This window comes from Hylobates moloch, unplaced genomic scaffold (genome assembly GCF_009828535.3).
Source record: "Hylobates moloch isolate HMO894 unplaced genomic scaffold, HMol_V3 SCAFFOLD_4, whole genome shotgun sequence".
Taxonomy (NCBI): domain Eukaryota; kingdom Metazoa; phylum Chordata; class Mammalia; order Primates; family Hylobatidae; genus Hylobates; species Hylobates moloch.
Genome location: NW_026652279.1, coordinates 31,113,366 through 31,138,325, shown reverse-complemented (window position 1 = coordinate 31,138,325; position 24,960 = coordinate 31,113,366). Strand labels below are relative to the sequence as shown.

The 24,960-nt window shown below is 46.6% G+C and overlaps 1 protein-coding gene across 2 annotated transcripts in view; it reads left to right on the top strand.

Moving 5' to 3' along the window:
• The window catches only part of XPC (XPC complex subunit, DNA damage recognition and repair factor), a 33,694-nt gene extending 9,553 nt beyond the window's left edge, over positions 1-24,141 (top strand). The window contains exons 4-16 of one of the 2 annotated variants that reach the window (XM_032149787.2): positions 690-813; positions 1,806-1,890; positions 3,475-3,632; positions 4,127-4,247; positions 9,248-9,337; positions 10,173-11,054; positions 12,843-13,003; positions 16,820-16,901; positions 20,353-20,487; positions 20,570-20,739; positions 21,300-21,393; positions 21,925-22,014; positions 23,145-24,141. In XM_032149787.2, the coding sequence (XP_032005678.1) occupies positions 690-813; positions 1,806-1,890; positions 3,475-3,632; positions 4,127-4,247; positions 9,248-9,337; positions 10,173-11,054; positions 12,843-13,003; positions 16,820-16,901; positions 20,353-20,487; positions 20,570-20,739; positions 21,300-21,393; positions 21,925-22,014; positions 23,145-23,363 (2,411 nt within the window). In that variant the 3' untranslated portion in view covers positions 23,364-24,141. Of the gene's footprint in view, positions 1-689; positions 814-1,805; positions 1,891-3,474; positions 3,633-4,126; positions 4,248-9,247; positions 9,338-10,172; positions 11,055-12,842; positions 13,004-16,819; positions 16,902-20,352; positions 20,488-20,569; positions 20,740-21,299; positions 21,394-21,924; positions 22,015-22,636 lie in introns of both variants that reach the window. The other variant, XM_032149788.2, reaches the window with a different exon arrangement.
• Positions 24,142-24,960: the final 819 nt, after the last annotated feature.

Genomic DNA, 24,960 nt, shown 5'->3' with positions numbered 1-24,960 from the left:
TCATTTTAATAGAGATTTGTGTATAGAGACCAAGATCTGGCATTAGATGCATTCTTTGCCAGTGAGATGTCATGGCTTCTAGGCCCAGAGCCTCTTTTAAGGAACTTTTGCTAATGAAGTTTTCAATTAGATCCAGTTCAGCAAATTCAGTCCTTTTCAGCTACTGTATACAAGCAATGTAGGGGGTGAAGAGATGAAAAGGATGTATTTCTTGCCACTTACAAGTTTATAATTGAGAATGAAAGACGAACACCTGAGTCATGACTCTATACAAAGCAAATTATGCTAATTGTAATTGTGGTAATACAGAATACAGAGAAAAGGAGATTATTCTCGTTTGGGTTTTTTTTTTTTTTTTAAAGAGTTTTAAGTATATACATACATGCATGAGTGTCAGCTTTTTGATAGAGGGGTCTGTATCTGATTCAACCCAGTATCTCTATGCTTTAGGTCCCTTATCTAAAGACTGCCTGGGTTGTGTGGGTTAAATGAGACACATGAATATATAACACTCAGCACACTGCCTGGCACATGGTAGGACTCAGGGCAGGGCATGTCTAGGGGTCTCTGGGCTGTCTCCCTCACATTCATGCCTCACTTCCTTCCCAGCAGAACCTTGATTCTGTTCAGTATAGTAGCTATTATTATTGTTATTACTATTACTGATTTTTAAAAATGCTTGTTGATAGAACTTAGTGAGCCTGTGCTGGGTGACGTGAGAGAAAGTACAGCCTTCTCTCGATCTCTTCTGCCTGTGAAGCCAGTGGAGATAGAGATTGAAACGCCAGAGCAGGCGAAGACAAGAGAAAGAAGGTAAGCTTAGGCCCTTGCTTCTAGGCTCCTGTCACATGCAGTAGGCAACAGTTGCTGCTTAGGAGGACTTTGGAGAAACTTGTAGGGGACCAGGACTGAGTATCAAAGTGGTCGAGAACCTTGGGTCAGGAACCTGATTTACCTTTAGAGACTTGAATGAGACACCTTCATGTCCTGGCTGGGGTGGGGGATGAGGAGAGGGAACTCCTGTGTGCCAGGGATTGAGCAGGCCATCCGTTATCTTACCTAATCCTTAGAACAGTGTTATGAATGAGGAGCCAGAGGCTCAGACACTAAGTAACGTTTCAGGAGTCACTCAGCCAGTAATGGAAGAGCTGAGACCTAATCCTTCTCATTGACTTGGCATTCACATTTTCCCTACCATGTCACGCTGCAGGACTTGAGGCAGTGCCGGCCGTGGTAGGGAGCCCCTATCCTTCCCAGCATCCCAGAGTACCTCTGCAGCCTCTGATGGCTTGGGAATTCCACTGTGCGATGGGCACATTACTAGGCACAGAAGAGGGAGATAATACAAATCATTCAAGAAGTGTCAAGTTGTCTTGAAGATTCATGGGATACAGACTGAAAAAGAGATTTTACACTAGAACAATATCACATAAATGATGGTGTGTTAATTTAACATTAATAAAAGTAATGGTTGCTAAGGAGAGAGTAGTTGGAAGAGTTGGACAGCCAGAGAAGACTTCCTGGAAGAAGTGAGCTTTGAGGCACGTAGGTGAGGTGTGATCTGCTGCTGGTTGAGAGGAAGGTTTTCTGGGTACAGAATGTCCCAGGCCAAGGTTTGCTGGTGAGAAGGAGCCAAAGAGCCTGCAGGAAATAGCTGGCTTGCAGATGGACTTGAGTAGCACAGCCTTGTGTAGGGAAACAGGGAGAGTGATTCACTGTCATCCGAGGAGAAGGAATTGCCTGGGGGAGTGGAGTCTGGTTTCAGTTCCCCCCTTCATTCCCAGATTTTTCACTATGTGTTGCAGTGAAAAGATAAAACTGGAGTTTGAGACACATCTTCGGAGGGCGATGAAACGTTTCAATAAAGAGGTCCATGAGGACACACACAAGGTAAGGGCAAGGAATGTTGGGGAAGGACTCTTCCTTGTCGGCGGAAAGAGCTTGTGCTCACCGAGGCTTTATTTCTGGCTTTGCTGCTCACTCTGTGGCCATGGCAAGTTTCTTAACTCTCTCTGAGCCTTTGCATCCTCATCTGGGAAGCGGGGGTAGTAGTAGTGTCTGCCTTGGAGGGTGGTTGTGTATTATAGGTAAGGTAACTTGCAGCACAATGATTGGCATGCAGCAGAGGCTAAATAAAAAGTACTTGCCTTCCATCTCTCCTTTCAGCCATTTAATGTCATTAATTCTAATCCCAGCTGCAGGCACTGGCTTTTGACGTTAGCTGACAGTTACTGAACACCTGTACACACCTAGCAAGGTGCTTGGCATGGGGGATAGAGACTTGGATACAGCTTATTTCCTACAATTGAGAAGTGTCTGATCTCTAGATGGAACAAGGACTTCCAAACAGAGAAACTCAAGACTATGCCTGGAACAGTGAAAGCGATCAGCGTGGCTCTGTGGAGCTGGGGAAGGCTTTATGTAAGGGAAAGGATTAGAGCCGGGTCTAGGAGAAGACGTTGAAGACTAGCCAAGTTGTGGAGGGGACGGCGAGGTGCCCAGCTCACCTGCGTGTGTGGAGTGTGTAGGTGTTCGGGGGTGGGGGTGAAGGGAGGGTGGGCTTCGATTTCCCTTTGATGGATGGTGGGCTGCCAGAGAGGATAGTGATGGGATGGGTGAGTTGCTTTGTATGCAGCTGCTGCAGAAATCTAGAGGTGCAAGGACAGTGACGAGGTTAGAGAGGGGTCGCCTCCCTCACCCAGGCCTGGGGCACGAAACGAGACAGCTGTGTGCCTTTCACCTCTTGTTGGGTGCTGGAGGTGAAAGAAAGGGAAGATGACTCTCAGGTTTGAGGCCTGAGTGAGGAGAGAGAAGCAGCACTATTGATTAAAATAGGGAGGCTGTTAGTGGGGGAGGAGGAAGCCAATGTTGAAGGGAAAATGACACAAATCAGTGTGTGAAAAGAGGGGAAGAGGTCATATAATCATTTCAGTAGGTGGATGAAGGGTGGGTTTTGGGGTCAGAGGAAGGGCAAAGATGTGGAGCCTGTGACAGAGAAGGTTAGGCTCAAACAACCAGAGAGGTGGCGAGAACAGCCCAGTGAGCCCAGTGAGGTGCGTCCCGCCAGCTTCCACAGGCTTCCAGCAGTCTCTCCAGCTCCACCCCACTTGCCTTTCCTTCTGATCTCGCGGAGCAAACCCCAGACATGGCAGCATTTCATCCAGAAATCTTTCAGTATGTATCTCTAAAAGACAAGACCAAAACAGAAACAGTTTGTATTTTGAAAACAAAGCAATTTGTATTTTGAAGCTTTGAGGTTTGATGATTCCTTTGAAGGAATGAGTATACAGAGAGGCAAAAAGAGGGTCAAAGACAAGCTTGGGGAGTGGCCAATACTAGTATTTTTACTTTCTTATATGTAGAAATGGCAACACATAGTTCTTGCCCACAGGATGTCTTGACTTTGGCAGCAAAAGTTCCTCCTGGTCTCCGGCCTTCCTTCCATGCTGCCCCTTCCTCCTTTCCTCTTCACAGGTTCACCTTCTCTGCCTGCTAGCAAATGGCTTCTATCGAAATAACATCTGCAGCCAGCCAGATCTGCATGCTATTGGCCTGTCCATCATCCCAGCCCGCTTTACCAGAGTGCTGCCTCGAGATGTGGACACCTACTACCTCTCAAACCTGGTGAAGTGGTAAGGTCCTCCGCTTGTCCTGCAGAGCTGGGGAGTGTAGGATTTGTGTTTCTCTCAGAGGCTGGGTTCAGGTCACTTCCGCAGACCTTCCCTGAGGCAGTAACTGTGTATCAGGTGGTGGGCATGGCATTGAAGATAGAGAAATGCCAGGTATGATCTTGCCCTGGTAGCGCTGCCAGACTGGTGGGGAGACAAATACATACTAGGTAATTACAGGATGGCATGAGGAGTGCCCTGGAAGGGGTGTTCTGGGGACTGCAGGCTCACATAGCAGGGGCGCTTTTCTCAGCTGGGAGGTCTGGGAACACTCCCCAAGGAGGTAAAGTCTGAGCTAGGTCTGTAGTGATGATAGGAGTTAGCTAGACGAGCTGGGGAAAGTAGGACAGAGGCAGGCGGGTCTCACGATTCACTCCCTCTTTTGATTTTCTTGGCTGGAAATGAAAATTCTCCTTTGCCCTGACCTCTGACGCAAGGAATGCCTGCTTTCTCCCCAGGTTCATTGGAACATTTATAGTTAATGCAGAGCTTTCAGCCAGTGAACAAGATAACCTGCAGACTACATTGGAAAGGAGATTTGCTATTTACTCTGCTCGAGATGATGAGGAATTGGTCCATGTAAGTGATTCCTCCTGGATCACTGTTTTTTATCAGTACTGTTAACTAATGATAATGGCAGCCATGTGCCAGATGCCATTCCAGGTGTGTTACCGACACTACCTTATTCAGTCCTCGTAATGACGTTGATAGCTGCTGAAGCCCACAATAGCTACATGATGCCTCTAAGATCTTTTCCTTGGTGAGCCTGAGAATCGAGATTGGGATCAGAGTCTGAGTGGAGGGCCTGTATACTTTCCTCCCTATTGCCTCTAGTTCTGGTGTACCAAAAAGCTCGTAGTTTTGCATCAGATGTGCTAGAAATATTTTCATATTTTCATTAATTTTTCCAATTTTGTCTTCAAAAGTCCCAAGGAAATGTTTTTTCAAATTGGATGCTGAAGTCCTTCAGAACGTGTTTTTGTACCTCACATCTGGGTGTTGACACTGGCAGGCAGCAGTGCAGTGAGGAGGGTTCTGTCCATAAAAAGGAATCATGATGGCAGAGTGCTCCAGGGACAGTCAGGCTTTATCAAATGCCTACAGGCACCTGTAGGTAAGGCTCTGTCTGAATAAAACAAAAACAGAGATGGAAATATGGTTTTATCCCTAGAAGATTCCTATTAATCCATACAGTTCAATCTGGGAGTCCCAGATTCTCTGTTTGAAGAAAAATATGGTTGACATCTTTAGTTCTCTTCTTCCGTGTTGGCTTTAAAAAGTCTAAGATATTTGGCAAGGCTGATAATTATGTTATAATATGCTGCCAATTTTTCGTTTGTTTGTTTTTGTTTTTGTTTTTTGAGACAGAGTCTCTCTCTGCTACCTAGGCTGGAGTGCAGTGGTGCGATCTCAGCTCACTGCAGCCTCCACCTCCCGGGTTCAAGTGATTCTCATGCCTCAGCCTCCCAAGTAGCTGGCATTACAGGTGTGCACCACCATGCCTGGCTGATTTTTGTATTTTTGGTAGAGATGGGGTTTCACCCTTCACCCTGTTGGCCAGGCTGGTAACTCATTAATATTTTAGTATTGTCCTCCCAGACTTTGTTCCTGTGTATGTGTGTACGTATGTATTTGTTTTGTTTATTTGTTTAAGCAAAATAGGATCATACAGCTTTTAAAGAGGGGGTACAATTCAGTGACCATTTAGTACATTTACAGTGTTGTGCAACTACCACCTCCATTTCCAAAATGTTTTTGTCACCCCCAAGGGAAACCCTGTATATACCCATTAAACTCCCCATTGTTATCCCCCCATCCCTGCTCATGGCAACCACCAATCTGTCTTGTGTCTCTGTGGATTTACATTCAGGATATTTAGTATAAAAGAAATTATACACCATGTGGCCTTTTCTGCCTGTCTTTTGCTTAGCATAATGTTTTCAAGATTCATCTGCATTTTAGCGTGTATCAAACAATATTTCATTAATATTTATGGCTGAATAATATTCCATTACATGTATATGCATTTTCTCTATCTATTTATCCATTGGCAGACATTTAGTTAGTTTTCACCTTGTGGCTGTTGTGAAGAGTGTTGTTAATAATGTCTGTACATATATTTATTTACATAGCCTGTTTTCAGTTCTTTTGGGTATATACCTAGGATTTAAATTGCTAGGTCATATGTATATTCTATATGTAATTTTTGGAGAAACCACCAAACTGTTTTCTGCAGTTACTCTACCATTTTACATTCCCACCAGCAATGAACAAGGATTCCAAATCTTTACCAACACTTGGTTATTTTCCGATGTTTTGATTATAGCCATTATGATGGGTGTCAAGTGATACCTCATTGTGGTTTTGATTGCATTTCTCCAATGACATGATGATGAGTGTCTTTTCATGGGCTTCTCGGTCATTTGTGTATCTTTTTTGAGGACGTGTCTGTTCAAGTATTTGCCTATTTTTTAATTATGTTGCCTTTTTGTTGATGATTTGTAAGACCTCCTTGTATATTCTGGATATTAGTTACCTATCAGATACATGCTTTGCACATGGTTTCTCCCATTCTGTAGGTTGCCTTTTTACTTTCTTGATGAAGTCCTTTGATACACAGAAGTTTTGAATTTTGACAAAGTCCAAGTTACCTATTTTTCTTTTGTTCTTTGTGCTTTTGGTGTCATATCTAAGATTCCATTGTCAAATCCAAGGTCATAAAGATCGACCCCTGTGTTTTCTTGTAAGAGATTTATAGTTACTGCCCTTACATACGTTGTGAGTTAATATTTGCACATATCAGGTAGGTGTTCAATATCATTCTTATGCATGTGGATATCCATTTGTCCCAGCATTATTTGTTGAAGAGACGATTTTTTCAATGGGGCTTGGATGGTCATGGCATCCTTTTCAAAAATCAACTGGCCATAAATGTATGGGTTAATTTCCAGCCTCTCAATTCTATGCTGTTGGTCTACATGTCTGTTCTTACGCCAGTACAACACTGTTTTGATTACTATAGCTTTGTAGTAAGTTTTGAAATCAGGAAGCCTCAGTGTAACTTTGTTCATTTACAGTGTGCTTTGGTTATCTGGGGCCTCTTGCAATTCCATCTGAATTTGATGATCTGTTTTTCCATTTCTGTGAAAAAGCTGTTGGAATTTTGATAGGGACTGCACTGAATCTAGATTAATTTGGGTACCATTGCCGTCTGGTTATTAGGTCTTCCAGTCCATAAGCATGGATGTCTCTCCTTTTATTTTTGTCTTTCTCAGCTGTATTTTGTAGTTTTCAGTGTATAACCTTTCACCTTCGTTAAATTTTTTCCTAGGTACTTTATTCTTCTTGGTGCTCTTGGAAATAGCATTGTTTTCTTAATTTCTCTTTTAGATTGTTCATTGCAAATGTATAGAAACACAACTGATTTTTTTGTGTTGTCTTGTACCCTGCAGCTTTGCTGAATTCATTTATTAGCTCTACTAGCTTTCTTGTGCATTCTTTGAAATTTTCTATGTATAGGATCATGCCATCTATGAGTAGATCATTTTACTTCTTCCTGTCTAGTTTGCATGCCTTTTGTGTCTTTTTCTTGCCTAATTGCTCTGGCTAGGACTTCAAGTACAATGTTGAATAATGGTGGTGACAGCAGGCATTCTTGTTTTGTTCCTAATAATTAGGGGGAAAGCTCTCAATTTCACCATTAAGTATCATACTACCTCTGGGTTATCATGTTGACTCAGTTCCCTTCTATTCCTAGTGTTCTGAAATTTTTTTTTTTTTTTATCATGAAAGCCTGTTGGATTATCTCAGATGCGTTTTTCTTTGTCAGTTGAAATGATCCTCTGGATTTTCTTTCCTTCATTCTATTAATGTATATTTAATTGATTGATTTTCTTACGTTGAACCATCCTTGCATTCCTAGGATAAGTACCACTTGGTCATGTTGTATAAGCCTTTTAATATGTTCAATTTGTTTTTTAGTATTTTATTCAGGATTTTTGCATCTATATTCATAAATTGGTTTATTTTCTTGTGATGTATTTGTCTGGCTTTGGTGTCAGGGTAATGCTTGCCTCACAGAACAAGTTAAAAAATATTTCCTCTTCTAATGTTTGGAAGAGTTTGAGAAAGACTGAGGTAAATTCCACTTTAAATGTTTGCTAGAATTCACCAGTGAGGTCATCTAGTCCTAGACATTTCTTTGTTGGGAGGTTTTTGAGTTCTGACTCAATCTGTTGTTACAGATCTGTTCAGATTTTTCCATTACTTCTTGAGTCAGGTTTGGTCATGTGTATGTTTCTGGGATTTTGTCCATTTTCTCTATGTTATCTAATTTGTAGGGATCATACAGTTCTGTAACCTGATTTTTTTCCTCAGCAATGTACGTTGATAGATTTCTTACTAAAGGTGGTGACTGTGTATGCTTGGGTAGCACTAGACTGTTTCCAGAGTCCTGTCACCTGTGTTATCTTGTCTAATCCTCTTTAGAGTCCTGTGAGGAAGCCGAGGCAGGGATTATTCTAGATGCAGAAATCCAGGCTTAGGGAAGTCACTCAGCTAGCGGTGAACACTTAGTTATCCAGACTTCTGGACCTGTGCTCCAGTGCCATGCTGTACAATAAGAAACTGAGAAATTAATACTGGTACAATGCCGTCGGCTAAACTACAAACATTATTTGGATTTTCCAAGTTTTCTCACTGATATCCTTTTTCTATTCCATGATACTAGTTTGCACTTAGTCATCATGTCTCCTTAGTCTCCTCCAGTGTGTGACAGTGTTTTGGTCTTTCCCTGTCTTTCATGACCTTGACACTTTGGAAATTTTTAGCCGCAGAAGAAACAAGGCAAAAGCAATCATTTATCTCACCATAACAATGGCTTCTCACACCGGACTTTCTCCCGAGGCTGTGGCAGTAATCAAGGAGAGATGCTGGGACCTGGAGACCCATGTAGGAAGGCCTTGCCCGAGTACATTATCACTGTTGCCGTTGGAGGTCAAGTCCCCTGAGGGGCTCCCAGACTTCCAAGTTAACAGCGTTCAGAGCTGCAGACTCAGTTAAAGATTCAATGTGGGGAAAAATGGAAAACAGGGAACAGACTTAGGTGATCTGACGATAATGATACTTTCTACTTCTTCTTCCCAAAGTGGTATTTCATTTTATTATTTTAGTCACAAACGCAACACATATTGACTACAGAACAATCAGAAGATAGGTAAGCAGAGAAAAAAATCCTGTAAACACCCATAACCCAGTATATGGATGCTTTTTCAAATATATGTATGTCTAAATTTATATATACATATTTTTTCTTATAAAAATGTAATCATATCATACTTTTTAAAGGAAAATTTCTATTTTCCTTTAATATGTGATGAGCATGTTCCTGTTCTTCTACGAAGATAAACTTCTGCATCATCATTTTTAACAGTGTCTGGAGTTTCCGTCGCCTACTGTTAGACAGTCTGGCTATTTCCAGCTTTTCCCTGTCTTGAGCAAGCACCATAACAAACAACATTGAACTCATTACATCTTTAATTACTTTCTTAGTTTAACTGTGTTCTTCCTTTTCATCATAGATATTCTTACTGATTCTCCGGGCTCTGCAGCTCTTGACCCGGCTGGTGTTGTCTCTACAGCCAATTCCTCTGAAGTCAGCAACAGCAAAGGTGAGGTGCTCAGGGCTGCCAGAGAAGAGGAGCAATTGACAGGAAGTTGTCACACTTAAATTGATCATTATTATATTTTTTAAGAGCTGGTATTCACGGAGTGTGGGTTCTTTTGAGCCTTGCACATACCGTGTTAGGGAAGACTTGGGCACGTGAGTGGGTATCTAGCAGCCTGAACTTCACACATGCAGAGTGGCCTGTGAGAGGCCTCGGCCCAGTGTTGCTTTTGTTTCTGTTCTGTAAATTGGGTGGAATGGTGCCTGTCCTTGCTTGCTCTGTGGAGTGCTGATGAGTGAAGCACTGTGGGTTTTGAGGTGGTCTGGGTTAGCTTCAAGAAGCTAAATGCTGTACTCATTGGGGTATTGGCATTGTGTGAAGCCTGATGGTCTAGAAGCTGATTTTCATAATATCTGTATTCTTAAAACTACAACTGTCCATAAGTATTTGTTTGCAAAATGCATATGTCCAAGGTGGGTAGTAGTACTGCTGAGGAAACTGAAACTCAGAGGTTAAGTAATTTACCTAATTTACATAACCAGTAAGAGTTAGAACTGGAATTCAAACCCATGTTTGGTTGTCCAAATCCCATGTTCTTTTCTCTTTACAGTTAGGGTGAAAAGAATTATACTGTGGCCTTATCTAAGATGCTACAGATTTTAGCCAGTACATGCATACAACCCTGAAGGATAGCTGGTTGATCACTGTCTGAGCTGGGGACATCTTGATGTATTGGTTCTCTAGCTGGTGACTTAACCCTATTAGATTACAGGATTTCTATCATATCATTAGCAAAACAGGGGAAAAAAAAAAAGCAAAATTTCTTATTCTGTTTAAGGGAAAGAAACCTTCCAAGGAGAAATTGACTGTGGATCCAGGAGGCTCCTCAGAAACTTCCAGCCAAGTTCTAGAAAACCACACCAAACCAAAGACCAGCAAAGGAACCAAACAAGAGGAAACCTTTGCTAAGGGCACCTGCAAGCCAAGTGCCAAAGGGAAGAGGAACAAGGGAGGCAGAAAGAAACGGAGGAAGCCCTCCTCCAGCGAGGAAGATGAGGGCCCAGGAGACAAGCAGGAGAAGGCAACCCAGCCACGTCCGCATGGCCGGGAGCGGCGGGTGGCCACCAGGGTGTCTTATAAAGAGGAGAGTGGGAGTGATGAGGCTGGCAGTGGCTCTGATTTTGAGCTCTTCAGTGGAGAAGCCTCTGATCCCTCTGATGAGGATTCCGAACCTGGCCCTCCAAAGCAGAGGAAGGCCCCCGCTCCTCAGAGGACAAAGGCTGGGTCCAAGAGTGCCTCCAGGACCCAACATGGGAGCCATCATAAGGACCCAAGCTTGCCAGCGGCATCCTCAAGCTCTTCAAGCAGTAAAAGAGGCAAGAAAATGTCCAGCGATGGTGAGAAGGCAGAAAAAAGAAGCATAGCTGGTATAGACCAGTGGCTAGAGGTGTTCTGTGAGCAGGAGGAAAAGTGGATATGTGTAGACTGTGTGCACGGCGTGGTAGGCCAGCCTCTGACCTGTTACAAGTACGCCACCAAGCCCATGACCTATGTGGTGGGCATTGACAGTGATGGCTGGGTCCGAGATGTCACACAGAGGTACGACCCAGCCTGGATGACAGTGACCCGCAAGTGCCGGGTTGATGCTGAGTGGTGGGCCGAGACCTTGAGACCATACCAGAGCCCATTTATGGACAGGGAGAAGAAAGAAGACTTGGAGGTAAGGCCTTGGCTGCCAGGGGCTCCAAGACCCAGTCAGGTTATTAATATTATTCCTGGCCGGGTGTGGTGGCTCACGCCTGTGATCCCAGCACTTTGGGAGGCCGAGGCGGGCAGATCACGAGGTCAGGAGATCGAGACCATCCTGGCTAACACAGTGAAACCCCATCTCTACTAGAAATACAAAAAATTAGCCAGGCGAGGTGGTGGGTGCCTGTAGTCCCAGCTACTCAGGAGGCTGAGGCAGGAGAATGGTGTGAACCCCGGGGGGCGGAGCCTGCAGTGAGCCGAGATCGCACCACTGCACTCCAGCCTGGGCGACAGCGAGACTCGTCTCAAAAAATAAATAAATAAATAAATAAATAAATAAATAAATAAATAAATAAATAAATAAAATTATTCTTGTTTTTGAGCACCTTATATATGCCCAGCACTATGTTGGGTGTTTTTAATGGGTTGTCTCATTTAATTGTCACAGCCATATAAAGCTGGGGCAGTTGCTGCCTTAATTTTAGTGTAAAAAGTCGTGGAGTTGAAAGATGAACTGCCGCAGTGTTTGAGCCCAGGTCTGTGTGGCTTTGGAGCCTGTATACTTTTAGTTATTGCCCAGTTATAAATTTGGAGCTTTAAAATAATTTATGCAAGTAATATAACTCAGACTGAGTGAAGGAAGGAATAACCCATGAATATATTCTCCCCCCTCCCCCATCATGTGTGAATGTAAAGATGCATGTGCAAACACCCCTCATACATAGAACACTCACCTCCTGGGAAAGAGGGGTCTCGGAATGAGATAGTATCTTCAGTCTATTGAGAAGGCAGACTGGGAGGCAGAGACTTCTAGAACATAACAGCTATGTCACTTGATCCTAGAACCAGCACTGACACCAGGAAGAGTGCCCGAGCCGCCTGTGTGTACGGCAGTGGTGGTGTTGGGTGGAGCTTGCCATTTCTACACAGGAACATGCCCAGATTTGTCGCAGGTTTATTTCCAATCACTCAGGATAGGTAAATTGCAGATTTATTAGTCATTTCCTATAGGAGTGCAATGCATCCCATATTGAGTGTTTGCTCCAGGGGTGTTTTTGGTTCATTTTACTTAGTAATGACAGGTTAAGTGGAAATTATGCAGATGATATCGTAACTAACCTACCTAAAGCTCAGTGGAAGCTGAATGTGCAGCGTCCTCTCCTACTCTCAGCAACTCCACATTGCCAGTCCTTACTAGTCTGTTGGGGTTTTTGAAGAGATGCCAAGGGCAAGCCTTAGAGAGCCTGGTGAACAGGGTGACTGAGAAATGAGCAATCTTAGAGAAGGGCAGAGATAACACTGTCATAGTGGACGAAGAGAAAAGTCGCAGGGTGAGAACCACTGCTCTCAATTTCCTGTGAGAGCAGGCAGGTAAGCTCACGCTCTAGAAGAGGATTGTCCCTTTGAAATAAGACCTTCTTACTGAAGAGCACTGTGTGTTTTTCTTCCTTGCAGACCTTTAACAGAGCAGGCACTGATCTGCTGGGGCTGGGTTAGGTGTCTAAGCATTCAAATAGGTTAGACAACTTTTTGAAGTTGCCACAAGCCACAGATTTATTTGATTCTTTATAGCTTTTAATTGATCTGTAACCGACTTACTGGCTGGGGCTACAGATGTGATGTTACAAAACCATTAGTGTTCATGAAACCTTGGCTCCACCATCTGTTGTCAGAACAAGTTAGTCTAAGGATCATCTCCCTCGAACTTCATTTCCTCTTCTAAATAACATGCTCAACCTTGTCTGTCTGGCCTTTGCAGTTTCAGGCAAAACACATGGACCAGCCTTTGCCCACTGCCATTGGCTTATATAAGAACCACCCTCTGTATGCCCTGAAGCGGCATCTCCTGAAATATGAGGCCATCTATCCCGAGACAGCTGCCATCCTTGGGTATTGTCGTGGAGAAGCGGTCTACTCCAGGTGCGTGAGGCAGCCTGGTTGGCCTCAGGGGCTTCCCGACGGCGTGGGATTAGCAGCCTTCTTCCTAGGCAAGGGGTGCTGATGGGAGCTCATCTGACTGGACAGCATTCTCGGGCTGAGCCAGTGTGCGTGTGCTGTGTGTGTGTGATGTGTAGGAGAGAAGAAGATTGGAAAATTAAAACAGGGATTAAAAGAATGGCAGGGGAAAAAACAGTTACAAGGGAAAAGAAAATACAAAGTAGGAAAAATAAAATTTAAGATAGGGCAGTATAAAACACACCCCACAAATATAAGTCAAAAACATACAAAAGGAAGGAATAAAGGATTTGATTATGAAAGTTAAAAGTGAGTGGATTTTTCACGGCTACAGAGCCCTGTTTGGGATGAAAAAGTTCTGGAAAATGGATGGTGGTAATGGTTGTACAATGTTGTGAATGGACCTAATGCCACTGAACTACACACTTAAAAATGGTTAAAATGGGCCGGGCGCGGTGGCTCACGCTTGTAATCCCAGGACTTTGGGAGGCCGAGGCGGGCAGATCACGAGGTCAAGAGATCGAGACCATCCTGGCTAACATGGTGAAACCCCGTCTCTAGTAAAAATACAAAAAATTAGCCAGGTGTGGTGTCGGGCGCCTGTAGTCCCAGCTACTCGGAGAGGCTGAGGCAGGAGAATGGCGTGAACGCAGGAGGTGGAGCTTGCAGTGAGCCAAGATCGCGCCACTGCACTCCAGCCTGGGTGACAGAGCGAGACTCTGTATTAAAAAGAAATGGTTAAAATGGTGTATTTTATGTGACTGTGTTTTATACCACAGTAAAAAGAAATAGCTAAAAAAAAGTGGAATAAGAGCAAAAAACGAATAAAATATATGTAAAATTAAAATTGAAAAATGTTAATACAATTTTGAGGTAAGAAAAAAATAGAAACAGGAATTTTGAGAAATGAGAATAAAAAGGAAGTAAAATAAGTGAGACATGGGATGTACAAGACCAAGAAATAGGAGATGTTCTTAATAAATGAGAAAACAGGAAGGTACAGAAAAGAGAAAAAGGAAGCGTAGGAAACCCACTTGGGAGTGGGTGATTTGAGTCCTCCCACTGGGGATGACTTCCTGCTTGTCAGCCCCCCATGGGTGTCATACTGGACCCTCTCTTCAGGGCTCTGCCCTGTCTTGGAGCTTTCTGTTTGATGTCGGGGGGCATGACACCCTGGGCAGGGGCAGGGCTTTCCTGTTCTGGGACTTTAGCACCCAGCAGTCAAAGGCAGCAGGCAAAGGCAGCAGGGGGCCTGGGCTGCCCTGATAGAGGCTTCCTCTAGAGTATGTACGGGTAGTCGGGAGAAGTTGGGAAGAGAATGCCAGCGTCATCCAGAGGCACCATGTCAGTGATAGAAGGAAGCATTAGAGGTGCATATTTATTGATTTATTGTGGTAAAATATATGTAACATAAAATTTACCATCTCAACCATTTTTTAAGTGTACAGCCTACAGCATTAAGCACATTCACACTGTCATCCAGCCATCACCACCATCCATCTCTGGATTTCTTTTCCTCTTCCCAAACCAAAACTCCCCATTCCCCTTCTCCAGCCCTGCACCCACCATTCTCCTTTCTGTCTCTGAGTGTGCCTACTATAGGGACCCATGTAGGTGGAATCATGTGGTATTTATAGTCACATTGTGACTGGCTTATTTCACTTAGCATAATGGCCTCAGGGTTCATCCATATCGTAGCATGGGTCAGAATTTCCTTCCTTTTTAGGCTGATACTCCGTTGTGTGGGTGGACCACATTTTGCTTGTGCCTTCATCCATCAATGGGCATTTGGCTTGTCTCCACCTTTTGGCTGTTGTGAATTATGCTGCTGTGAACATGGGTGTGCAGATAGCTCTTCAAGATTCTGCTTTCAGTTTTTTGTTTGTTTTTTTGCATATACCCAGTACAATTACTAGGCCAGATGGTAATTCCCGTCATTTTTTTAGGAACCACCGTACCATTTCCACTGCAGCTGCACCCATTTTACATTTTCACCAACAGTCCACAAGGTCTCCACTTTCTCCACATCCTCACTGACACTTGTTACTTTCTGTGTTTTGGTAATAGCCATTTTAACGGGTGTGAAATGGTTAGAAGTTCACATTTATTCTGAGAGGACTGTGTCCATTTCCCTGCTGTTTTCCTTAGGAAGATGTCCAGATGCTGCCTGTCAACCCCTAAGACCCCTTTTTTACCCGCTCCTGTTTGAAGACCACGACCATGACATAATCACTCCTCTGGGCAGTCAAAGATGTTCCGCCCCCAGTGGGAGCATGAGTGGAGCTTTGAGCTCTGGCAGGTTGGTGCTACTGGCAGAAGCACTGCTCTGGCACACAGGAAACATCTGGTCATCCCAGCAACCATGTGCGGTAGAAAGGATAAGCTCACTGTCCCTAGTTGATAGGTGAGGACACAGATGCTCCTTGACTTAGGATGAGGTTGGATACCCATAAACCCATTGGAAGCTGAAAATAGGACATCCTAAGTTGAGAATGCATTTAATATACCTAACCTGCCGAACCTAACCGGACCTCATGTAGGTGGAATCATACGGTATTTATGGTCATTTTGTGACTGGCTTATTTCACTTAGCATAAAGTCCTCAGGGTTCACTCCTGTTTTATGTAGCATGAGTCATAGCTTAGCTGAACCTCCCTTAAACGTGCTGAGAACATATTAGCCTACAGTTGGGTACAGTTGTCTAACACAAAGCCTGTAATGAAGTATTGAATATCTCATGTAATTTATTGAATACTGAAAATGAAAAAGAGAATGGTTGTATGGGTACTTGAGGTACAGTTTCTCCTGAGTGCATATTGCTTTTGCATCATCATAAAGTTGAAAAATCTTGAATCAAACCACTGGACTTTGGGGACTGTGTCTGTACTGAGGCTCAGGAAGGTAAAGTGACTTGTCCAGATGGCCCAGCCAGGAAGTGGCACAGGCAAGGTTCAACCTCCATCCATTGTGCTGTGCTGAAATTCAGCCTCAGATTCCCCTGTGGGTAAGGGCCTGAACCTGCACTAGGAGGAAATGGGGTGCCCTTGCTCGTTGGAGCCGCTCTCTGGATAGAGTGAAGGGGTGCAAACTAACGAGATGGGCGTGCCTTATTAAAGATGGCTTGGCAAGGGAGGGGTTGAGCCTCATTGGAAAGTAGATTTGCACGTCTTTGGTGAGTTCTTAGCTCTGGAGGAAGAGTGAAGCCAGAGGATCTTTGCCTGCAGGAATCATTTGACTGTTTCATGTGCGTGTGTCTTGATTCTGTGATAGCTTGTTAGCTTATTATAGTTGGTTTCTCTGCAGCCTTCCTTTGGGTTCACTGTTCCCTCCTCTGGACACTTCCCTCCCCCACATGGTGTTAACAGCAGATCAGAGCCTCAGCAGGTGCTTGCTTGGTGGTGGTAGTAAACGTGAGTAACTGTGCCTGCACACAGCGGCCTTTACCCCATCCTGATAGGCTGCAGCTGGAGCTCTCACAGGCTCTGGACAGCAGAGAAGAAAACCTATGAAGGGAAGGAGTGGTGGAAGCAAGGCACGAAGGCTGCAGAGTAACTCCATGCAGATTAGGGTTTGTAAGTGGACACATCCCCCAAAAGACAGGCAGTCCACATCCAAGGCTGTTTGCCTAGCACAGCTCCTCTGGGCCCCCTAGGAGCCCGGCCTGCTCCAGGGTGGCAGAACCTGAGGAGGGAGCCTGCAGGGCCACGCTCTCACTGTCCTGCATTCCCGCAGTGGGGCTGTGGACTGAGTTTGCCTTTGTGTCCTGTGTTGGTTCCGCAGGGATTGTGTGCACACTCTGCATTCCAGAGACACGTGGCTGAAGAAAGCAAGAGTGGTGAGGCTTGGAGAAGTACCCTACAAGGTAACTGGAGCTGGGGGGTCCCTGCGGGGAGTGGTGACGCAGAACTATAGCTGAGTGAGGGAGCCGGGGGCAGAGAAGTGATGATGAGGAGCCTCCCAGTCCTGCCCGGGATCCTGATCAGAAATGTCTCACTTTCCCGGCTTGAGCAGGATTCAAGGAGGAGAGAAACATTTAAATTGTCTTATTAATAAGACATTTGTAAGAAATGGATCTTCCAAAACACAAAAGAAATCTAGGCTAAAAAGTAGGCCTCAGACTCCTGTTGTGAGTTCACAGGTTCTACAGGTTGGAATTGAGTTACTGGGTGGTCCTGGGAGGTCAAAGCCCTGCTTTATAGCAGCACGTTCTCCAGTCAGATTGCCTTTCTGTTTGGCAGTTCACTGAGCATTTTGCATGTGTGTGATCTCTCTTGCCTCAAAAGCCATAGGAATTGGCATTATGATGCCCATTTTACAGATGAGAAAACTGAAGCTCAGGGCAAGTGACTTATCCAAGTCCCCAGTTAGAAAAATGGCAGAGCAGAGTCCAGGTGAGAATCCCAGGCTCTGCCTTAAAGCCAGTGCTCCTTTCACACTGTGCTGCGGCACTGTTAGGCCTGTTGCCCTTGAGGAACACGAACCAAGCGAGGTCCCACAGAGACTATTCACAGGACACACAGTTCAGTACAACCAGCAGAGTGCAGTGGCTGATCACAGAGACCATTTACTTCTCGTCAGACCCCAAGAGTCCTTGGGGGTTGGTTGCAAGACTCCAGGAAACTGAGTAGGGAGTGGAGGGAGGGGCCTCTGCTTAGTGGGAAGGGCTGCAGGCACTGGTTGCAGTCACTGCAGCAGCAGGCTGGAGTGTGTGATGCCCCCTGCCCGGGCCTGCAGGGCTGCTGAGGATTTTCTCTGCACCGTCTCACCTGTCTTTCATGCTGGAACCAGCATAGCACTGTCCAGTTGAAATGTAACATGAGCTACACATTTAAATTTTTAGTAGCTACATTAAAAACCAAAAACAGGTGGAATTTTAATGTTAATATATATAAACGTTATATATTATGTTATATATGTGTGTGTGTGTATATATATATATATACAGATATATCTAAAATACTATTTCAGCAGTAAGAAATATTTTAAAGTGTTAATGAGATATTTAAATCCATTTTGTTCCTAAGTCTCTGTAATCCTCTGTGTATTTGACTTTCTGTACCTCAGTTCAGACCAGCCACATTTCAGGTGTGCAGTGGCCACATGTGACTGGTGGCTGTCATGGTAGCACACAGTTCTGGAATAATCTCAAATCTCTCAAATTCACCCCTTGTTCTGATCCCCACCACCCCAGCTCCTGCCTCAGTATCTTTTGCTTGGGCACCAGCCACAGCCTCCTTCCCAGCCTGAATCCATTCCCCCGTCAGTCACTAGGCTCTTTCTGTGCATCTTGGCCATCCTTGCCCCACCCTGGCCAGCGCCTTTAGTCCGAGTCCCGCACCCTCCCCATGGTGTACAGTGGTGTTCTGGTGCTCACTGCCTCTGCATTCCAGAGGACTTCAGAGGCCCCAGGTCCCAGTGTTCTCCCACCTCTGTGCCCTGTGGAGTCCAGCCCTGTTCTCTTGGGCAACCCCTTGCCCCTTTAAGCCTCTGCTCAGGTGGGACCTGTTCTGAGCAGCCTTTCTTGCCTCCACTGTCCTCAGGGCTGGGCAAGGGCTTGCCTCTGAGCTCCCATTCCACCCTGTACTCTTCATGCTGAGTTGTAGCTGTATCTCTTCCTCTGCAGGAGCCTGAGCTCCTAAGAGCAAAGACTGTCCCCGTTCCATCCGTCCTTCATGACTGGGTCATGGCCTGGTCTCCAAGAGATCCCAGTGGAAGTTTACTGAACAGTGCTGGGTGAATGGCTTCTCAGAAAGGGACGGTTGTCAAAACTCAGAGTCCCTCAGTCCCTGAAGTGGTGACAGAGAGGGTGCACCCAGAGACCGTGGCAGGAACGGACATGAGAGCTCGCAGGCCACTCCCAACCTGGGGAATGGTTTTTCACATTTTTAAAGGGTTATAAGAATGAGAACAATAAACAATATGTGATGGAGGCCACGCTTGACCCTTTACAGAACAAGCTTTTGGGCCCCTGCACTAGAGGAAGTCTGTATGCTGAGGCCCAGGGGCCAGCCCTCAGCCGCACGCCCATGCCTGACTCCTCTAAGAGTTACGTGACTCTGTCCTTGCCAGTCCTGCGCCCCTCTCACCACTTCACTCCCCAGGGAAGATCTTGGCCTTGTCCACTGCATGCTGTTGGGGAGCACACTGGGGGTCCTGAACTGTCAGTGCTTTCCAGGGCGTGTGAACAGACATAGGTTATATGTTGAGACACAGGCTCTACTGATGGACAGTTACCTGAATTGTAAATCCTGGTTCTTGTCACCAGCCATCGGCTCTTAAGTGACTTTGTGTCTCAGTCACTGCTATGAGTGATGACAGCACAGAATATAGGCTAGTGGATGAAAGTGCGGGCTCTGGCCTTTATGAGCTGTGTGACTTTAGGCAAATCATTTACCCCATCTGTGTTGTTCATTTGTAAAATGGAGGCAATAATAAGACCTACATTGTGGGTTTGTTGAAAAAATTAAATAATAACATATAAAGCGCTGAAGATAGGCTGGGCACAGTGGCTCATGCCTGTAATTCCAGCACTTTGGGAGGCCAAGGCAGGTGGATCATTTGAGGTCAGAAGTTTGAGACCAGCCAGGCCAATATGGTGATACCCCAATATGGTGACACCCCATCTCTACCAAAAATATAAAAATTAGCTAGGCATGGTGGTGGGTACCTGTAGTCCCAGCTACTCAGGAGACAGGCACGAGAATCACTTGAATCCAGGAGGTGGAGGTTGCAGTGAGCTGAGATCACACCAGGGCACTCCAGCCTGGGCAACACTCCGTCTCGGGGGAAAAAAAAAAACACTGAGAATAGTGTCTGGGACAGAGAACGCTCCATAAATGTTAGCTAGTGCTTGTAGTAAGAAAAGGAGAGCAGCCAGGCACGGTGGCTCACGCCTGTAATCCCAGCCCTTTGGGAGGTTGAGGCTAGTGGATCACCTGAGGTCGGGAGTTCGAGACCATCCTGCCCAACATGGTGAAACCCCCGTCTCTACTAAAAATACAAAAATTAGCCGGGCGTGGCAGCGGGCGCCTGTAGTCCCAGCTACTCGGGAGGCTGAGGCAGGAGAGTTGCTTGAACCCAGGAGGCAGAGGTTGCAGCGAGCCAAGATTGCACCACTGTACTCCAGCCTGGGCGACAGAGAGAGACTCCATCTCAAAAAAAAAAAGGGGGGGGGGAGAAAAAGCACCCCAACTGGTAGGCGTGTTGTGAGGGTTCACCAGGTACGAGGCATGCAGCACTGAGCATGGTGCCTGGCCCGGTGCTGAGGAACTGGACGCTTTTGTTGTAAACTGTGGCCGTGTCCTCTGGTGCAGATGGTGAAAGGCTTTTCCAACCGTGCTCGGAAAGCCCGACTTGCTGAGCCCCAGCTGCGAGAAGAAAATGACCTGGGCCTGTTTGGCTACTGGCAGACAGAGGAGTATCAGCCCCCCGTGGCCGTGGACGGGAAGGTAAGGGCAGCATCAGAAGGGCTCAGGACCGGGCTGCCTTGTTCCCCTGCTGGCCAAATCCTGACATGCTCACCCACCACAGGTGCCCCGGAACGAGTTTGGGAATGTGTACCTCTTCCTGCCCAGCATGATGCCTATTGGCTGTGTCCAGCTGAACCTGCCCAATCTACACCGCGTGGCCCGCAAGCTGGACATCGACTGTGTCCAGGCCATCACTGGCTTTGATTTCCATGGCGGCTACTCCCATCCTGTGTGCGTGAGGGGCCTCTGATGGAGGCTAAACAGAGGGATGGGGAGGGGTGGCTCCAGAGATGGGGATGGAAAGCTGGCATGGGGCTGCTGGGAGTTGAGGCCTGGTGGCTCCAATTTTCAGGATGTTACACTGGATTTGCAAAATCAGTGCTTTACCAATTCTGGCTTCCCTCCAGAGGGAACAGAGCCAGTGAAACTAGCATCCTAATGCTGGATTAAAACATTCTTCCCAGGTTCAGGGACTCACAGGCTAGTGAGCAGAAAACAGTCAGCATCCTTCCTGGGCAGCTGCCTGGTTAGTGAGCTCTGTTCTGTGATGGGTGAGGCTGGATAGGGGCTTTCACCCCAGCTTTCTTAAGCAGAGTCTGGGGAGGAAGAGGCAGCGCCAGTTTCCACAGGCCTGCCTTCTGCACAGAGGGTGTGGGACACTGGCTGACCTGGGACATCCTTCAGGACCCCTGGTGCTCAGATGTGGCCCACTGTCTTCCACAAACCGGGGAGGGAGGAGAGGCAGAGCAGGCAGCAGGCTCGAGGGTTGACATCGCGTTGTGTCCCCACAGGACTGATGGATACATCGTCTGCGAGGAATTCAAAGACGTGCTCCTGACTGCCTGGGAAAATGAGCAGGCAATCATTGAAAAGAAGGAGAAGGAGGTAAGTGCATAGGCAGGACTGAGGGACAGCAGAAGCGGGAAGCAACACTCAGCGGGTGGCCTCTTCCCTCCCCAGGCCGCCTCTGTGTGCTCCCAGGCTCTTCCCAGCCCTCTCTGACATCGTGGCAGGCACCTGAGGGAGCAAGCACTGAATACAGCAGGCTCCTGCCCACCCCGCAGACTCACTGTTACTGTCCTTGAGGACCCTGGGTCTGGGCTCTGGGGTCTGCTGCCCCTGCTGCCCACACCTGCCTCTGTCTTGAATCGCCTGTGTCTAGATTCTGGAAGACCTCACCCACTAAAGATTTTGGAGTCAGTAACGATTAAAAAGTTGTCTGTTTTTGTGGCTTTCAGGTATAGTATATCACTTTGTAAATCAGATCAATTTTTTGGAAGTGAGACTTGGTGTGAAGGACAGGCTATATCTTAAAAGTGGTGTATATATCTGTCTGTGTTCACAGTTTCCATCTTAATATTTTTCCTGAAAATGTCAGTGCTTAACACTTTTCTCCCACTTCATTTTTGCCTGCAGAAAAGGGAGAAGCGGGCTCTAGGGAACTGGAAGCTGCTGGCCAAAGGTCTGCTCATCAGGGAGAGGCTGAAGCGTCGCTACGGGCCCAAGGTCAGTGCAGGTTCTTTGCAGAGAAGACAAGCCCAGGGTCAGTTTCTTGGAGATGCAGCTCAGAAAGGCCTGGCCCAGATTCTGCCCCAGCATCAAGTCAGGGATAGCTTTGTGTTAGGACACCTCAGTCTTCTGTCTCTAAGGCTGCTTGTTTTTACCTTGTTGGGAGAGGTGTCCCTGGAGTGAGGCCTCAGCTGGCTCTTCTGCCCCAAGCCCTGTCCCAGTGTCCCTGTTTCTACTGTCCGCATGAGCGATGCCATGGGTCTGATTTGGTGCTGAACACATAGGGAGGGCCAAGTGTCCTGCATTTGGTGCACCCTTCCGCCTTCCAGTGTTCCCAGTGCCTGTGACCATCCTGCAGGCCTGCAGTGGCCTGCTCAGTACCTCTCTCACAGCACCTGCCATGTGCCAGGCCAGGCTTGGACACAGGTGTGAATTTGACATGCAGCCCTCAAGGGGGCCCCTCCCTGGGGAAGACGGACCCTAGGCCCAGTTACAAGGTGTAGTCAGTGCTGTGTCAGACACAGCAGAAACTGCTCTGGCATGTTTTGTTCCCTCTCTCCAACCCTCTGTTCTGCCTGTTTGCCTTTCAACATTTTTTTTGTCACGCTCCTCATTCCAGTCCCTCTGGTGGAGAAAAGCCCTTCATCTGGCTTTATGTTCTGACCAGCTCCTTGCCGCCTTCTCCATCCAAACCCTCCCCAGCCATCCCAGCTGGCAGGGAGTGCCGCCTCAGATCTTAGGGCTCCGAGGGCTGAACTGTGCATCTTGCCCGTTCAAGACATCATGTGCTTTTGTCCAGAAATGAGGTAGCAAATGCAAGGCACAAATCACAGGCACCCCAGATGAGGCAGTGTGCTCCTAGAGGGCAGCTTCCTGCCCAGCCATCATCCTTGTGTCCCCCAGCACTCAGCTCATAGCAGGTGCTCCAGTGTCTGCTTGGATGCACCCCAGGCTGGGAAGGCTCAGTAAGAAGGGTCTGGGCTCTCTCCCCGCCCTGTCCCATGCCCTTGTCCTCCCAGAGTTACACAGCTTAGGGCAGGCTGAGAACTTGCTGCCTCTTCATGGGGCTTCCTGGTATCTGATTACTGACCCTCGCCTGTGTCCTCCCACCACTGCCACCTGTCCAGAGTGAGGCAGCAGCTCCCCACACAGATGCAGGAGGGGGACTCTCTTCTGATGAAGAGGAGGGGACCAGCTCTCAAGCAGAAGCGGCCAGGATACTGGCTGCCTCCTGGCCTCAAAACCGAGAAGATGAAGAAAAGCAGAAGCTGAAGGGTGGGCCCAAGAAGACCAAAAGGGAAAAGAAGGCAGCAGCTTCCCACCTGTTCCCATTTGAGAAGCTGTGAGCTGAGCGCCCACTAGAGGGGCACCCACCACTTGCTGCTGCCCCGCTACAGGTCCCACACCTGCCCCGGGCATGCCCAGCCCCTGGTGATGGGGGCTTCTCTGCTGAGAAGGCAAACTGAGGCAGCATGCACTGAGGCGGGGTCAGGGGAGACGAGGCCAAGCTGAGGAGGTGCTGCAGGTCCCGTCTGGCCCCAGCCCTTGTCACATTCACCCAGGGTGAAGCCTTCAAAGCTTTTTGCTACCAAAGCCCACTCACTCTTTGAGCTACAGAACACTTTGCCAGGAGATACTCTCCTGCCTCCTAGACCTGTTCTTTCCATCTTTAGAAACATCAGTTTTTATATGGAGATTTCTGGATGGTGGTGCATCCATGAATGCGCTGATCGTTTCTTCCAGTTAGAGTCTTCATCTGTCCGACAAGTTCACTCGCCTCGGTTGCGGACCTAGGACCCTTTCTCTGCAGGCCACTTACCTTCCCCTGAGTCAGGCTTACTAATGCTGCCCTCGCTGCCTCTTTGCAGTAGGGGAGAGAGCAGAGAAGTACAGGTCATCTGCTGGGATCTAGTTTTCCAAGTAACATTTTGTGGTGGCAGAAGCCTAAAAAAAGAGCTAAAATCAGGAAAGGAAAAATACGAATTGAAAATTAAGGAAATGTTAGTAAAATAGATCAGTGTTAAACTAGATTCTATTCATTACTAGATAAAATGTATAAAGCTCTGTACTAAGGAGAAATAACTTTTATAACATTTTGAGAAAAAAATAAAGCATTTATCTAAAGATTTGGCTCTATATTTTCTTTCAGATTTTTTTTTTTTTTTTTAAGAAGGGGTCTTACTGTCTTGCGCAGGCTGGACTCCTGGGCTTGAGTGGTCTTCCTGAGGGCTTTACCTCAGCTGGCCCTCACAACCACCGTGTGTGGTAGAAAGGCATTATTCAGGAAACAGTCCCAGCTCCTCAGGACTGCAGGCACCCACACACCACTGCCTGTGCACAGCTTTTCAGATTTATATCGGTAAGAACACCCATGTGACAGAGCAATTTATTCTTATGTTGAGACAGCATGAAAGATTCCATTTTGTTTTCATGGAGGCTGGGAATTCATTACATATGGATTTTTTTCTGTATTTAGTGAAGAGATCTTAATCTTTGAGAGGAGCCATTAAAAATTGGAGTCACTTTTATCCAAGGGAAACAAACAAAACACTTGGGTTATGACTCATATGTGGCAAGAGGCTGGCTGGAACCTCTTGTTAACAAGAGAAACAGACTGGGGTTGCTATGGAAACTGGTCTCATACTTCCTCACCAGAGCTCGGCCCTCCTAGAGGCAACTTGTTTTCTGTGTTTTTTTTTTTTAATTATTTTTTGAGACAGGGTTCCACTCTTGCCCAGGTTGGGGTGCAGTGGTGTGATCCCAGCTGACTGCAGCCTCCACCTCTAGTCCTCAAGCAATCCTCTCACCTCAGCCTCGTGAGTAGCTGGGACCATGGGCATGCACCACCACGCTTGTCTTTCTGGGGTTTTGAGATGATGGCATTGCCATGTCTCTGCAGAAATAACTTCTTCAGGCATATGTCAGCTACAAGGAGGCATTATT